Source organism: Falco cherrug, chromosome 5, assembly GCF_023634085.1.
Source record: "Falco cherrug isolate bFalChe1 chromosome 5, bFalChe1.pri, whole genome shotgun sequence".
NCBI classification, from domain to species: Eukaryota; Metazoa; Chordata; class Aves; order Falconiformes; family Falconidae; genus Falco; species Falco cherrug.
The window spans coordinates 71666496-71681815 of record NC_073701.1 but is presented as its reverse complement, the minus strand read 5'-3'; the positions used below and the strand labels follow the sequence as shown (position 1 = coordinate 71681815).

The 15320-nt window shown below is 61.1% G+C and overlaps 1 protein-coding gene across 1 annotated transcript in view; it reads left to right on the top strand.

The window, feature by feature from the left end:
• Positions 1-33: 33 nt before the first annotated feature.
• Positions 34-15320, top strand: part of SND1 (staphylococcal nuclease and tudor domain containing 1) — a 128787-nt gene continuing 113500 nt past the window's right edge. Inside the window, exons 1-9 of the mRNA XM_055711513.1 lie at positions 34-194; positions 4348-4497; positions 5724-5844; positions 9077-9155; positions 11979-12139; positions 12322-12413; positions 13319-13477; positions 13904-14010; positions 14269-14359. Coding sequence (XP_055567488.1) covers positions 120-194; positions 4348-4497; positions 5724-5844; positions 9077-9155; positions 11979-12139; positions 12322-12413; positions 13319-13477; positions 13904-14010; positions 14269-14359 — 1035 coding nt within the window. The 5' untranslated portion in view covers positions 34-119. The remainder of the gene's footprint in view (positions 195-4347; positions 4498-5723; positions 5845-9076; positions 9156-11978; positions 12140-12321; positions 12414-13318; positions 13478-13903; positions 14011-14268; positions 14360-15320) is intronic.

The following is a 15320-nucleotide window of genomic DNA, read 5'->3' as shown; positions in this document are numbered from 1 at the left end:
GGAGGCCCCGCCCCCCAGGCCCCGCCCCCCTCCGTCCCGCCCCGAGAATCCCTTCCGCGCTCGCCCCGGGCCCCGGCCGCTCCGTCCGCGCTCGCCCCGGCTGCCGCCCCCGCCCCGCTATGGCCTCCGCGGCCGCCCCCGGGCAGGGCGGCTCCGCGCCGCCCCTCACCGTCCAGCGCGGCATCGTCAAGATGGTAAGGGCTGTCTGCCCGCCCGCCGCCCTCCGCGGGCCTCCCGGGGCTCCGCGCCGCTCCGCCCGCCGCCTCGTACGCCCGCCGGCCCGGCCCGGGGTTGCAGCCCTCTCCGGTGCCCGGGGCCCCCGCGCCTCCCGCAGCCCTCTCCGGTGCCCGGGGCCCCCGCGCCTCCCGCAGCCCTCTCCGGGCCCCCCTCCGCTCCCCGCCTCCCTTCCCAGGGACCAGGACATCCCCATGCAGCCCCCTCTGGTGCCCGCCCGCCCACCCCCCCTCCGCCTCACGCTTCCCCTCCCCAAACCTCGTGCTCTGCCCCGGGCCGCGGCGCCCCGCGCCTTCCGGTGCTGCCGGGCCCTGCTCCGCGCTGCCGCGGCTCCCGGCCCTGCGCCCCCAGACTCGTGGTGCTGACGGGGGTGCGCCTGGGGCCCCCAGCCTGTGCCGGGCCCGGGGGTGGCCGTGGCCGCGGAAAGGGCTTTCGGGTCTCCCCGCCCGTTCCCCGGGGGGGCTGGTGGTCCTGCTCTGCTGTCAGCCCTGAAAGCCCTGCAGCCCCGAGGAAATTCGGGGTTCCTCGGTTCGGGCGGTGGCCCCGTGACACCCCGCCTCGGGGACGCCCCTCGGGGGGCTCCACGTGCCGCCCCCCCTCCCTTGCCGGCTGTGTCCCCGCGGGGGTTGGGGTCCTCTAGCCCCTCCGCGCTGGGTCCCCGCATGTGCCGACAGCCGGGACCTGCAGAGCAAAGGTCGGGGCTCCGGCAGCTGCCGCTGGGATCGGGCCCTGGCACCGCATCCTGGTCCCTGCCTCCCTTCCCGGTGCCCTCTCCGCTCCGTTACCTCCCGCGTCCCCAACCCCCCAAGTCCTTGTGCCCGGACACCGACTGGTCGGGAGGTGGCCGATGGTGCTGGCAGTGCATCTGGAGCAGACCTTGCTGGGGGTGTCACGTCCCCCCGGGGCTCGCTGCACAGCGGGGGCAGCTTTGGGGACGCTGCTTTCCCTGTGCTTTAGCTCACCGATGGCATGGGGTAGACATTCCCGCTGCCTTGTGCCACCTCGTGCCCGAAAGGCAAGTTTTTGGGATGCTCAGGAAAAACTTCACCTGGCTGCTCGTCCTGGCCTGGCTCCCTCCAAGGGGATGTGGATGTGCCCGTGGTTTTTGGGCAGGATGGCTGTGGGGGCTGGCTGAGAGGCAGCCGTGTGTGGTGGGCACGGGCTCCCCGAGGGGGCCACACGCTGCCCTGGTGCCCTGTGCCTTGCCTGGGCAGCTGGGCACCCCAGCTGCTGCCCCAGGGCACCCTTCCCTTTCCAGGGCAACTAGCTCAAAGTCAGTGCCCAGGGGACACCCCGGAGAGGTAGGGTGCCCTGGCTGTCTGTGGGCACCGCTCTGTTTCATGGTGCTGCCACGGAGCCAGGAGCTGCCAGGGCCAGCTGGAGCGGTGCCGTCCACAGGCTCTGCTGCGGTTCACAACTTTTTGAACTTGGAGGTTTTGGGGTGGGGTTTGGGGATTTTTTTGGTGGTTTGGGGTTTTTTTCCCACCTTTTGGTTGGGCATTGGGACTGCAGAGTTCAGGAGTGGGGAGGGGGCTCATCCTCCTGCAGGGTTGAAGAGCAGGAGCAGGGATGTGATGGACGTCGGGGGCTCTGCAGCTGCCCCCCCCCCCCCCCCCCCAGCTGGAAGAGGCACTGGGAGCCCAGCTGAGGCTCTGTCCCGTGGGGGCTCCTTCCTTCTGGGGGACTTGAGGAGCTGGGGGAGCCACAGCGGGGAGCCTGGGTTGGTGAGTCTCCAGGTAAAACCGGAGAGGGCTGGGTCCTGGCCAGCGCTTTGGGACTCTGCCTTCCCTTCTCACCACCTTCCTTCCCGTTCCTGCGAGGGTTGTTAACCCTTTGTGCCCCACAGCTGTAGCTCCCTGTGCCAGCAGGACCCCGGTGCTGTCCCCTGTCCCCTCCTGTGCCCGGGGCATGCCTCTGCAGCAGGAGCTGGGTCCATCCAACCCATGTCCCTGTGCCATGCCTTGGCCTGGGCATGTCCATCATGCTGTCAGCTCAGCCTGCGCTAACGACAGTTCTTGCAGCTGGGTTTAAGCCTGGCTTAAGCTCAGCTTTCTTGGGCTGGAGCATGGGGCACTGCTGATGGGGTGCCAGGGCTGAATTTTGCCAGCAAGGAAGAGCGTGGCTTGGGCTGGCAGGTGGGACCCAGGGCTGCTGCCTTTGGGGAGGGTGAAACCTGGGTGCTGGGGTGGTCTCCTGGTCCCATCACTGCTGAAGCCTGGCCAGAAGCTTCATCTGGAGCAGTTCCCCAACTGGGGAGCCTGATGACCACGTGGTGTGAGTGGCAGGCAGGCATTGTGGCTGCTCTGTGGGCAGGGACAGTGGCACAGGGTGCTCTGGAGCGGGGGGGTGGCATGCCCACCCCAAAGCACTGTACACACCCATGGAGCCCAGAGCAGCTTCACCAACAAACCTGTCCCCAGATCCAGGGTTTGTATTGGTAATTGGATAAAACAGTTACAGCATCTGACTTGTTTCCCCATGCCCTATAAATTAAAGATTAAGGTTAATTACAGTGATGAAACCTCTTAAGTCCTTAAGTATCGAGTGCTGAGCCTTTGCTGGGGGATCGCTCTGTGTGCAGCTTGGGCTTCATTTGAAGCTCGATTCCCAGTAGCTTGCATAGCGTGCTGGTCTCTGCCGTGGGCCCGGGCGTGCAGCACAGCATAGGGCAGCAAGCTTATGCCATGGTGCAGCCGGGCCCTTGGGGTTGGCATGATGTGGCTCATTTTCGTGAGGCTCTGTGCGAGCTGGTGTCCCTGGCACTGAGCCAGGCTGGCTGCTGTGCCGGGGTGCGAGTCCTCTGGCTTTGGGATGTGCTGCGAGCATCCCTAGGGATTTCAGGTGGGCAGCAAGCCAGGGCACATGCTGAAATCCAACTTGGCGGTTTTCTGCGAGCGCCTCAGCAGTGTTGATCCTGCGTGCAGGGAGCCGGTATCTGATGGGAACAGGGTGATCCCCGCCACCCTCTCTCTGCCTGGCTGGGACCCTGGCTTGGTGGCTGGAGCTGGCCCTGCTGATGTCGTGGGTGGCTTGGGGTCTTGTACAGGAATGGAGCTGTTGAGAAACCTTGGGGTTTTTGCAGAGCGGGGTGATATCAGTTCCTGTAATTGTCAGGTCCAAGGAGGAGAGATCCGATTTGGTGGTCTGTCATTTTTGGGGGATTCTCCCAGCAGTTTTTTCCACATGGGTTTATTTGTCTGACCTCAATGAAGTCACTTGGCTGAGGTTGCCAGCCAGGCGCAGGGTGTGGCCAGCCCATCGCAGGTGCCTGCCAGTAAAGGTCTTAGCATCACAGTAGGTGTAAGCATCCACTTGGAGCATGGTCCTTGCTCAGCACTCTTGTAAGCCTTGCCGAAGCTGTGCCAAGCAGCTCAGGTGGTTAAAGCCTTCATGCTGAGAGCTGTGTCCCTCTTGGCCGGCCGGCTGTAGGCACATTCCCCCTGAGGCTGCCCCAGGGCAGTGCCAGTGCCAGCTTTTCCCTGCCTGCATCCTTCTGTGCTGTGCCAGAAGCTGTGTGGAGCCCTTGGGGTGCTGTGGGCATGGTGCCCTCCTAAATGTGGGGGTCCCCCTGTGGCAGTGGGGAGCGATGGGGCTGCCAGGGCCCTGGGAGGTGGGTGCGATGGGATGGGACAGGACTGCCCAGTGTAGCTGTGCTCCTGGCTCTGAGTGCTCAGCAGCCAAAGCAGCAGGGGGAGATGGCCCAGCTGGGCTCATCTGACAGGTCAGCACAGGGAGTAAAATCCTGATCTGCCAAGTCCCTTGTGTTACCCGCCACACTGGGATCACCCTGTGTTCAGTTGTGCTGTGCTCTGAAGGAAGGGATGGGACGTTTGATGGTTACCACTGGGAAAGTGCAGGGTGCAGAGCTTGGTTCCATCCTGCATCTCCAAGCAGGAAACTTGGGGCAGCTCCTGCCTCTGCCAGGCCCATGAGAAATCGTGCCCTGCAGTGCTGAGCTTCCCATACCCTGCCTGGGGCAGGACCCGTCCCTGGAAGCCTGCCTGTCCACACAGCTTCAGATGCCTGCACGCTGAGCTTCATCACCTCTTGCCTCCCCAGCCTCCCGGCTGCTGGGGCTAGGGTACCCCCTGTAACCCCTCTGCCTCCCCACAGGTGCTGTCGGGCTGTGCTATCATCGTCCGTGGGCAGCCCCGAGGCGGGCCGCCGCCTGAGCGCCAGATCAACCTCAGCAACATCCGTGCCGGGAACCTTGCCCGCCGTGCTGCTGCAGGCCAGCCGGATGCCAAGGACACCCCGGACGAGGTAGGTGCCTCCCATGAGCGGTGTCACGCAGTTCTCCTGCCATGGGGGTTGTGGACTGAGCTGGGTGGGGGCCCTCCAGACTGCTGGCCCAGCTCTGCAGACCACAGCACCCTTGGCTCTGCCATCACAAGCGGCATTGCCCTTTCTCAGACCTGCTGCTGCCATCCCATGAGGTGCAGGCAGCTCCTTCCTCGCCAATGCTGCCCCTCTGCCCAGCGCGGGGACACGTGGCTGCTGTGGCTGTGGGTTACGGGATGAAACAGTCCCTTCAGTCATCCTTTTGAGAGATCCTTTCCATGTTCCAGCCCCTCAGTGTGGATTTTGGGGCAGACTTCTCTTTCCTCACACTGCAATGGTTGCACACATGCCCAGCAGGCGTGCTGTGGGGGTGCTGCTTTGGCAGATGGGGTGCAGACAGGTCTGCCGGTACCGGCACGCAGGGCACAGTGATTGGGAGCAATGGGTTTGTGTCAGAGGGAGCACAGCCCCGGCCACCCATCCTCCCAGCCCCGGGGGTGGTGCAGAGCGCTGGCAGCTAATTGCTCTCCTTGGGGAGTTTGTCTTCTAAACACTGCTTCAGCCTTTAAATGTCAGTCTTTTAAAAAATTATGCCTGTCAGGTTTGCTAATTGTTTATGAGCACGTCATGTTCTCTCCTCCGGACCGTGTTCCCACCCACCTGCTGCGGTGGAGCGGGGCTGAGCTCGCCAGGGCTCCGGTGCATTCCTGCTGTGGTGCAGGGAGGTGCTGGGGGGATGCAGGAGCCTGTTCCTCCCCGCCCGGCACGGCTGGTCCTGCTTTGCTGCTTCACCACGGGCACCCATGCAGCCTTGGGTAGGAGCCGGGGGAGCCCCTGCCCTGTCCCTGAGAGCTGGGGCTGGGCCAGCCCCCCGACGTTGCTGCAGCTCCAGCCCTGCTCCCTCTGCCCCAGGAGCTTTCCTGGGCTTGGCTGGCTGGGTCTGGCTGCACCTGGGGACTGTGAGGCCAGCTGGAAAACCAACAGTGACCTCTTTTTGGGGGGGGACAGAGGGGAAAAGTGGAGGTACTTCCCATGCGGAGTAGCAGGGTTTATTCCTCTGCAAGCTCATGGGCTGCAAATAGCCTCTAGCACAGCCCTGGGCTAATGCAGCACATGTGGAGGGGAGTGTGAGCCCCCGGGGTGGGGAGGCTCTGGGCTTCCCCAGCTGCATTTGACCCATTGACTCACCTCGACTTCTTTCCCTCCAGCCCTGGGGGTTCCCAGCTCGTGAGTTCCTGCGGAAGAAGCTGATCGGGAAGGAGGTCTGCTTTACCGTGGAGTACAAGACACCGCAGGGCCGGGAGTACGGGATGGTGTACTTGGGGAAAGGTGAGCACAAAGGGGTCCCTTGGGCACCTGAAGGGCTGGTGGGGAGGATGCAGTGAGGTTTGCGGTGTGTGCAGTGCTTGCAGCCGGAGCTAGCCCAAGTGGGTGGGCTGGGATGCGGTGTTGGCAGCAGGAGGATGCATGCCTGCTTTTCAGTGGAGCTCCAGCTTTGGGAGGGGAGAGATGCCCGGTAGTGGTCCCGGCTGCCTGTGGGGCTGTGCAGAGCCAGAGCGTGACTGTGCTTGCTGCCTCTGGTTGATGCACTGCAGCATGTGGACACAAGCCATGGCGTTATGTGAGTTCCCTCAGGTTTCCCCATGCCATTCTTTTTGGCGTCATAAATCTCTTGCTCATCTCTGGCTGATTGGAATCTCTCAAAAGGAACCAGCTTTGTGGCTCCTGAGGATGCGGCGGAGGGCTGGGAGCAAAGCCTGGCCCAGCCACTCAGCCCAAACGCTGTGCGATGCCTGCAGCCTGTGCTGCCCCTGGCCTGGAGCAGCTTGGGGCAGGGTGGCCCTTTCGGCGCTGGCACAGGTGGGCTTAGGCTCTGGTTAAGTCCCCTCTCACAGTGAGCATGACACCGGACTGTACTCTGCCAGGTGCCATGTCCTCTCTGCCAATGACCCTGGCCAAATTTGGTTCCAGCTGTGCTGGTGGATGAGTTTTTGGGCTCTTGCTCCCTGTGGTTAGCCCCAGCCATTGCTTGGTCTGGTGAGAGTAATGGTGAGAGCAAGTGGTTGAGAGGTTACAGTGTCCTGCTGCTGGCTTCTGGACCGCGCTGCTCTGCTGGGCTTAGCTCATGGTTGGATATCTCAAGCCCTCAATGTTCAAGAAGGAGGATGAGATCTGCTCAGCGTGGGTGGGCTCCTGGGAAGCAGGTGCTCACCAGGACCCAGCTTGTCCTCTAGTGCCACTGGGCTCAGGGTTACCGGGGTAGATGGATGTACCAGCTCAGCACAGGGGCAAGAGATGCACAGAGTGAACCACATACCTCTGTGCTCAGTGTGGAGCCGGGACAGCTCCACAAGTGGGATATTTGGGATACGACCAGGGTACAGGTCAGTCTCATCCCTGGTGCCCTGGAAGCCTCCTCTCCCATGAGAGGCTCAGCGGGGTAACTCGTTGCAGTTGGGGAAGGAAGGGAGGACCAGGCTTGTGCAAGGGGCTGTAAAGGAGCTCAGGGGCTACTGAATTTTGGGTGTGCATCCTCTGGGGTAGCTCCAGTACAGACTGGGAGCTCAGGTGCTCTCGGCCCCATGTCCCTGCAGACTCTGCTGCTTGTGGCTTGGCTGTGCAGGGCTGGGCTGGAGAGGCTGAGCAGGTGTCGTGAGGCATCTTTGTCTCCAGTTATGTCCCCTGGCATCACTATGGCACTCGGAGCTTTTCCTGTGGTGCAAGCAGGAGCTTGGTTCGAAGAGCAAACGGCTGGGACTTGCTCACCGCCACAGACAGGGCTTGTCCTGAGGCAGCATGGCGTGAACAGAGCAAGGGGGGTTTGCATGGAGGCACAGGGATAAAGGAGCTGGCCCGTAATGTGCAGGGAGAGGCTCCCTCTGGGTCTGTGGCAGGAGTTGCCAGTGCCTCTGGCTGGGCAAGATGAGGATTGCCAACCGTCAGCTCCACTGCATGGCCAGAGAGCCCAGCATCGCTGCTGGCTCCTGGCTCCCTGCTGCAGAGGCTCAGCAGGTGCGTTGGTGGCCATGCAGCTCCCTGGGGAGGCTGAAGCTCTCTCCTCAGAGGTTTTCTGACTCAACTGGATGTGGCCAGGGTGGGCAGTAGCCCTGCTTAGACCCCCTTTCCACCTGCACATCATCGCCGCTGCAAGGACAACCCAGGGCTAGATTCCCATTGCTGCTGCATCCTGGTGCACTCCAGCCAGCACCTCCTGTGTCCCTGTGGGGGTCCCCCTCCAGTGTGGAACCGTGAGACCCCCACGGTCCCCAGACTGTGAAAAACGGGAGCAGAACCCTACGTGCTGCCATGATGAACCTGTCCCCTGAGACTGCGAGTAACTAGGTATCAAAGCTGCCTCTGTGCTCATTCCTGAGCTTCCAGTTTGCTCATCGGCTGGGGGTCTGGGAAGCCCTTTGGGATGGTGATCCCCTCCTCAGAGAGTAGCTGCTCCTTGCTGCTTTCCCCATGAGCTGTCCTTTAGCAGGAAGCATGGCAGGTCCTGACAGTGCATTGTACAACAAATCGACCTTGAAAGGGGTTTTGTTGTTCTGCAACACTGCGATCAGTGAAGTGCTCCCTTTCAGTCATCTGCAGCCTTGTTGTCTGCCACGTTAAGGGCTCTTATGCTGTGCCTCCTGCGTAGGTGTCGTCCTTATTCTTAAATCCCAGGCTGTCACATCGCGGAGGTGAGAAACGAAGCATAAAATGTTTCCTGATGAAGTTTGTCAAGGTTTAAATACTATTAATGCGGAAACGTTGCGACACCTTCCCTGGCAGCGATGCAGTAACTGTCTGCGGCTCTGGGCTTTGGAGGAGTGGGGGCTTTGGAAGGGTAGGGGCTTTGGGAGGGGTAGGGGCTTGTCATTGCTTGCTGGTGGTAGCCAAGCTGGAGCGGAGGTGCTGTGGAAGGGGGCACTGGCTGGAACCCCTCCCTGGCCACCTCACACTGCTGCTTAGGGCTGTACAACTCTGCTCCCTCCCTTCTGCATGGGCAGCTGGAAGATTTTGCCCAAATCTTCCTCTTTATCTGCTCTCCCTGGCCCAGGATACCCCAGACCATGGCATTTGTCCCCCACCTTCCCAGGGACTCTGGCTTCTGGTAACTGTGGAAACCTCCATGTTTTTGCAGAGGAAGGATGTCTTGTGCAGAGGGACCTGTCACAGGCCATACTGGCAGCACAACCTTTGTTGGAAATCCAGAGAGCCCCTTTGGTGCTGGGAGGGCATTGCCTGCCTCATTGGGGACCTGAGGATGTCCCCTTCCCACGGAGGTGGTCCTGGGTGATGCCAAGCCTTGCAGCCCAGTAGTGCATCAGAGCAATGCGCCACCTTCCCACTTGCTTTGCCCTGGTCTGCGGGAAAGGGTGTCCCCAGGACAGCCCTGGACTGCTCCACTCAATGCATCACGAAGGCTGCATGCTGCAGGGACGCTGGGCTAGTGACGGGAGCATTTTGTTCCCGGGTTGCTCTGGCATTTGTTAGCTGGAATTGTTCTGGGAATGCTTTCCAGAACAGAGGTCTGCGTGCTGATGGCTTGTCTTACTGACTCCTCTCTCCACAGACACAAGCGGCGAGAACATTGCTGAGTCCCTCGTGGCTGAAGGGCTGGCCTCCCGCCGGGAAGGGATCCGAGCCAACAAGTACGTATGTGGCTGCATTCCTGTGCTGCCCCGGTGAGCCCATGCTGTGCATCCGCACTGATTCTCTGCAGTTATTTACCTGGGCACAGAGCTGTTGGGTTCCTTGGCTTGGGCCGGGTACCAGCCCCTGCTTCTCATCTCTCTGTGGTGCCTGGGCTTCACAGGTGTCGGTGTCCCAGCACAGTGACCCTGTTTTCTTTGGGCTGGTGAGGGGCTGGGGTATGAGAGCCTGGTGTCGTCTTGCCTTGGATGCTGAAGTACCAGAGCTGTGGCCCTGGGTTGCAGAGTAGAAAAACTTCTGAAGCTCTTGGTTGCTGGAAGATGATGCCTGGCATAGAGCTGAGGTGTTTTCATTCACGCTAGAGAGGTGGTGGTGTGGTGTTCCTGCCCCTTGTCCTACATCTGGGTGGTGTGATGCCTGTGCTGATGCCACTGGAGGTGATGCCAGTGCTTTGCCCTGGCCCCGTTGCATCCCAGAGTAAGGGAAAAGCCTGGCATCAGCTGTGTATGGCCCCAGGCGCTGAGTATCCTGTCCCAGGGGTGTGAGTTGTTTCTGTGGTGCTGCTATAAATACCGGTGGTACGCTATTTCCATCCCTATGCCTGCTGGGCTGGAAGCTCGCTGTGTTTCTTCCTAAAACTGTTCCTGGCGCACTTGGATGCTTTCCACCCGGCGTTTTTGGTAATGCAGCCTGTAAACAGGTATGATGAGTAAACAGAGCGAGCATTGCCAAGAGCATGGATGGGTTGTTTTATACCCAGGCTTGCCAGGGCTGAAGCCTTGAGTGCTGGTGGATCCTGCTTGCTGCCTGCCTGGGGACGCAGTCCCTGTCCCATGCCCTTGGGAAGCATGCTGATGGGCTCTGGGTGCTGCTGGCAGAGTTTAGCGGCTCTGCTTTAGCATGGTTGGGGACCACTGCGGGGCAGTGATGCCAGAGAGAGGCACAAAAGCTGCTGCAGCTGTGCTGGAGGGGCTGCAGAAGCCACCAGCCTGTGGGGCTGTTGGGGCTGGAGATGAGAATCTGGTGGGGGAGTGTGTGCAGCACTGGTGGTGGAGCCTGGCGAGGACCAGCAGTGTTTGTAGGATGAAGGGGGTTCAGCCAGAGCTGGCTGTCATTGCCCTGTCCTGGTTCTGTGCCTCCCACTTGCCTTTTGAGCTGCAGAGGTGGAGCGAAGGAGGAAAGCCTCCGCCTGCCAGTCTGATGGGGTTTTTGCACTGACTTTCTCTTGCTTCCTGTTGGAAATGTCCCCCTGGGACCCTGCTGTGACTTGTGCCAAAGGGGGACCGTGAGCCCACGCAAGGCTGGTTGTGAGCAGCCAGGCTGTGTTGGCTGCCACTGCTCGTGGCTGTGCAGCTGTGACCACCGAAGGAAGCTGTGCCTGCACGGCCATAGGGATGGCCCTTAGCCCGCCGGGGCTGGTGCTTCCCCAGGCACCTGGAAAACAGGGTGATGAGCCAGGCAGGACCTCAGCCCTGACTTGGTTCCTCTGTGCTCATCTCTGCTTTCCAGCCAGCCTTCCCCAGGAAAGCCCCCTCGCCTGGCTTCACTGCAGGCTTGCATTGGCTGTGGCCACACCACTGACCCCGTGGGAGGACGGTCGTGTGGCAGCGCAGCTGAGGAGAGCAGAGCCGCCCCACTCCTACTGTGTGGGGACCCCCTTGCTCCAGCCAGAGAGGTGGCTGAAGTCCCCTGTGTATTTGCTGCCTGGGACTTTCAGGTGCTTCTGGACTGGCCTGTTGTGCCAGAGGGAAGGAAATTGGGGTGCAGGTTGGGTGCTGTTGTCCGCTACTTGTGCTGGGGTGACTTGGGCAGTCCCATTGGGACCTTCTGGCGGCTTTGAGCTCCTGGGGTTCTGCTGCTTTGCTCCTTCAACTTCCTCCTGCAAGTGCACCCAGCGGGCAGCATGCCTGGTGGGGCCGGTCACCCTGACCCCCATGGTGACAGTGCAGGAACAGGACATGCAGCCTCTGAGGCTGGGCGATGCTGCTGCCATGAGCTCCATCACCAGTGTGACGGGGCTGATGCAGCAGCACAGTTAGCACAGGACTGAGCTTCCTGCAGTTAAATGTCGCCTGGAGCGTGTTGCTGCTCCGCATTTGCTCTCCTAATTCAAAGGGTATGTTAATTAATGGGTGCATGAGGTGACTCTCAGCCCCTCGCTTATCAGCTACTTGAGTAGAGTGCTTCTGCAGTGAATCTGAGATTCATCAGGTTGCAGCTCTGCCTGAAGCTGAAGAATGCTATGAAAATATCACCAAATTTGTTTGAGTTAGGACCGTGCACAGCAGGGCTGGCCGCCAGCACTGGGAAGCAGCTGTTGCTGCACTCTGCCTTTGGCAGCCACCTGTGCCTGCAGGACTGGGGACAGCTGTGGTTTGGTATGGCACATGAGCCGTGTACCTGGGTTTGTCATTCCTCTTCTCCCAAAGCATGCTCTTGCCGTGCTGGGTCCCTGTCTCCCTGAGGCTGCCTTTCTATCGTGGGGCACAAAAGCAGCCTCAGAGGGTTGTCTTGGGAGGTTTAGCCCATGCTATCAGAGGCGGTGCTTCTAGCAGGGGGTATTCGGACATCGATGGTGCAGCCTCTGTGCTGTGGTGCTGGAGAAACTTAGTTTGATTTACTGGTTGTTGCTGTCAGCGGTACAAAGCATTGCTCACCAGCTCACCCAGGCGGTACCTTTTCTAAATGTAAGTGATTAAATCACTAAAGCATCCAGAAAAGTGCCTGAAGATGGACGTTCCTGGTGATAAAACATGCAGGAACCAGCAGCGTCCTTTGTGCCCGGAGCCCAGCCTCACCCCCATCTCATCCTGTCCTTGCAGCCCCGAGCAGAGCAGGCTGGCGGAGCTGGAAGAGCAGGCCAAGAGTGCCAAGAAGGGGATGTGGAGTGAGGGGACAGGCTCCCACACTATCAGAGATCTCAAGTATACAATCGAAAACCCCCGACACTTCGTGGACTCCATGCACCAGAAGCCAGTCAATGGTAAGCTGGCACCAACTCTGGCCTTCACTGCCGGGTGCCGGGGTCGCCCCTGCCCTCCATCCTCTGCTGTCCACCTGTGGCCTTGGGAGCTGGCTGCCTGCAGGGTGCTGTACCCGGCACCCTCTGTGGCTCCCAATGAGCCCCTCCTCTGCAGGACCAACCTCTCTGCTTTTGCTCTGCAGCCATCATAGAGCACGTCCGGGATGGTAGCGTGGTGAGAGCCCTCCTCCTCCCTGATTACTACCTGGTCACCGTCATGCTCTCGGGGATCAAGGTGAGGCTTGGCCCCTGGCAGGCATGCTCATCAGTCCTCTTTGCAGCAAGTTCCCTCCTGAATTTGTGCTATCGTTCGTTGTGCATCCTCCTCTGAGCCTTCTAGCACTGGTGCAGGGGCTGCACCGGTACCTGCCTGCTGCCCCAGCTGCCAGGCTCACGAGGCCGGGGCAGGGAGGGATGGAGGCCGGGATACAGCTGCATCGTTGCCTGCTGTGTCGTCCTGCACGCACCTTCCCGTAACAAGCTGCTTGCCGTTCATAGTTGTGTGTGTGCCAGTGCGGGGTGTCACTGCGGGGATGGAAGCAGGTTTAGGTTAGGCAGGTACCAGCTCTGTGCTGCCAGGTCTGTCGGCAGCCTGAGCTTTGTGCTGTCGGACACCCTGCAGGGATCTCCTGGTCGCTGGGTCAGCGGCCGTCCGTGCTTTGCTGGCATCGAGGTGACCACTGGTGCGTGGACCAGAGAGCTCGGCTCCCCCGCTGTGCCAGGAGGCTGATGCCAAGGGCTGGGGGCTCCTGGGGTGTCTGGGGCAGAGCATCCCTGCCTGCCTCCGCTCCCTCTCATGCTGCTGTTGCTGAAGCACCAGAGCCTTCCCCCCTTCCCTCCTTGCCTGTCTGATGCAGCGTGGATGCACCCTGGGTGCATTTATGCTGGGAGGTGGTCCCCGTGTCCTGGTTTGATCCCAGTGGTGTTTGTCAGGGCGGTTAAAGGGCTGTGTCAGTGAAATGTGGCACAAAAGCATCGGTGTGCAGACCCCAGCGCGCAGCCCCCCGGCCTGTCTCCCAGAAGCTACAGCTGGAGCACAGGGGCTGCATGCAGCCTCCCTCCCTCCCCAGGGAGGTTCCCACCCCCTTGCTGAGGCTTTAGGTGCCAGCCCGTGCCCTGACTGTTCCCCCTCTGCCGCAGTGCCCCACATTCAAGCGGGAGGCGGATGCCCCTGAAGTCCCTGAGCCGTTTGCAGCCGAAGCGAAGTTCTTCACAGAGTCACGGCTGCTGCAGAGGGACGTACAGATCGTCCTGGAGAGCTGCCACAACCAGAACATCCTGGGCACCATCCTGCATCCGGCAAGTGGGACTGACAGTGACAAGGGGTGGGAGAGGGTCCCAGTGGGCTGGCAGACGGTTGATCATCGCTTGCTGGAGATGCTCAAGGTGGTCACAAGGTCCTGGTGCCTCTGGTGGCAGCTCAGGGCAGCTGGGAGTTGTGGGCTCTTTAGTTGTGGATGTGGGAGACCATGGTCCATCTGAGCAGCCCGCAAGGAGCAGTGGGTATTGCTGAGGAGGTCACCAGTAGCCCTGGGGGCACCAAGTGTGGTGGCCAGACCTTGCAGGGCTCTCTGAGGACCTGTGACATCTAAGGGGCTGAGTGGGGAAAGTGAGCCCCACCTCACAGCGGGGCAGGGATATGCCAGCTCTCCTTGGGGACACAGGGGTAGATGCTGATGCTGCATCCCCTGCCGCTGAGCGTGTGCCTCCTCCCCTTCCCTGCAGAACGGGAACATCACCGAGCTCTTGCTGAAGGAGGGCTTTGCCCGCTGTGTGGACTGGTCCATCGCTGTCTACACCCGTGGCGCTGACAAGCTGCGTGCAGCTGAAAGGTGAGTCTGGTGCTGGGGTGCTTGTGCTCTGAGCTGCACCTGTAGGGTGCCTGGGGTGACTCCAGCCCCCTCTCCCCATCTACATGTGGGGTACCCCCACTGCTCTCCTGGGTGGGAGGTAGGTGTGATCTTCCCTTGCAAGCTTGCGCCAGCCCCACTGTCTCTGCCAGGGTTTTGTGGGACAATTTAGCATATGGCACAGTCGTCCCTTCTGGGGATGCCAGCCTGGGCATCATGTCTGTCACCCCCTCCTGCCAGGTTCGCCAAAGAGCGCAAGTTGAGGATCTGGAGGGACTATGTGGCCCCCACGGCAAACTTGGATCAGAAGGACAAGCAGTTTGTTGCTAAGGTGAGTGGGTGGCAGGGCAGGGGACGGGGCAGGTAGGCTCTGCCTGTGCTGGGGCAGGGTGCCTGGTGGTGGGTGCTTGGACAGACCCCAGAGGGTTGTGCTTGAGCTACATCCCTGCCATGGACTGTCCAGTGCACGCTGGGATCTTGGGCAGGCCTGGGATGGGAAGAGGGGAAACAAAGCAGAGGGGAGGGGAAGGGGCCACGGTTCATGGGGATGGGCTGGTGGGTGCCCTGGGGCTTCACTCTGGCTGATGGTGTCACGGAGATGCTCTCGCCCTGCCTGCCAAAGGCTGTTTGGGCTCGGCAGAGACTTGCTTCCCTCTAATGCTTACGTTTCCAGTGCGGTGTCAGATCCCGGGGGCTGCTGGTGTGGAACTGTGGGGCTCCGTGGGCAGAGCCCCTGGCTGCAGGCTCCAGGGCCTTGCTAGCCCCGTGCATGAGAGCAGCTCCAGGGATGCCCCAGTGCCACAGTGCCAGTGTTCCTGGCACACAGAAACCGTGCCTACCCCTGCACTGGCCTGGTTCAGAGTGCACAGCCGGTGGAGAAAGGAGGATGTGAGGGAAGCTGTGTGGGGCTGACCTGGTGCCCCTGTCCCAGGTGGGCATCCCTGCGGAGGGGCATCTCGCCTGGGCAGGGCTGGCTGGGGCAGTGGGCTGCGGCAGGGTCCGGGCACCGCTGTGGAGGAGCCGGGGGTAGCAGCCCGCTAGGTGGCGCTGCTGGCTCGCCCAGCGCAGCAGCTGTAGCCAAGGGGGCTTCTGTTCTGGTGGAAATCCTGAGAAATGTGCAACAACCAGATTTCTTAGAAAGTCAGCTTAACCCCTGTGCTTCCCCCTGTGCTCGGGTTTGAGCCTGCCCTGGAGCATCCTTCCAGCTGCTTCATCCCTGCTGGGGTCATGCTTGGACACCCCTGCTTTGCAGGCATGGGGGAAAGCCTGGCTGCTCCGGGGGGGCTGCTCCT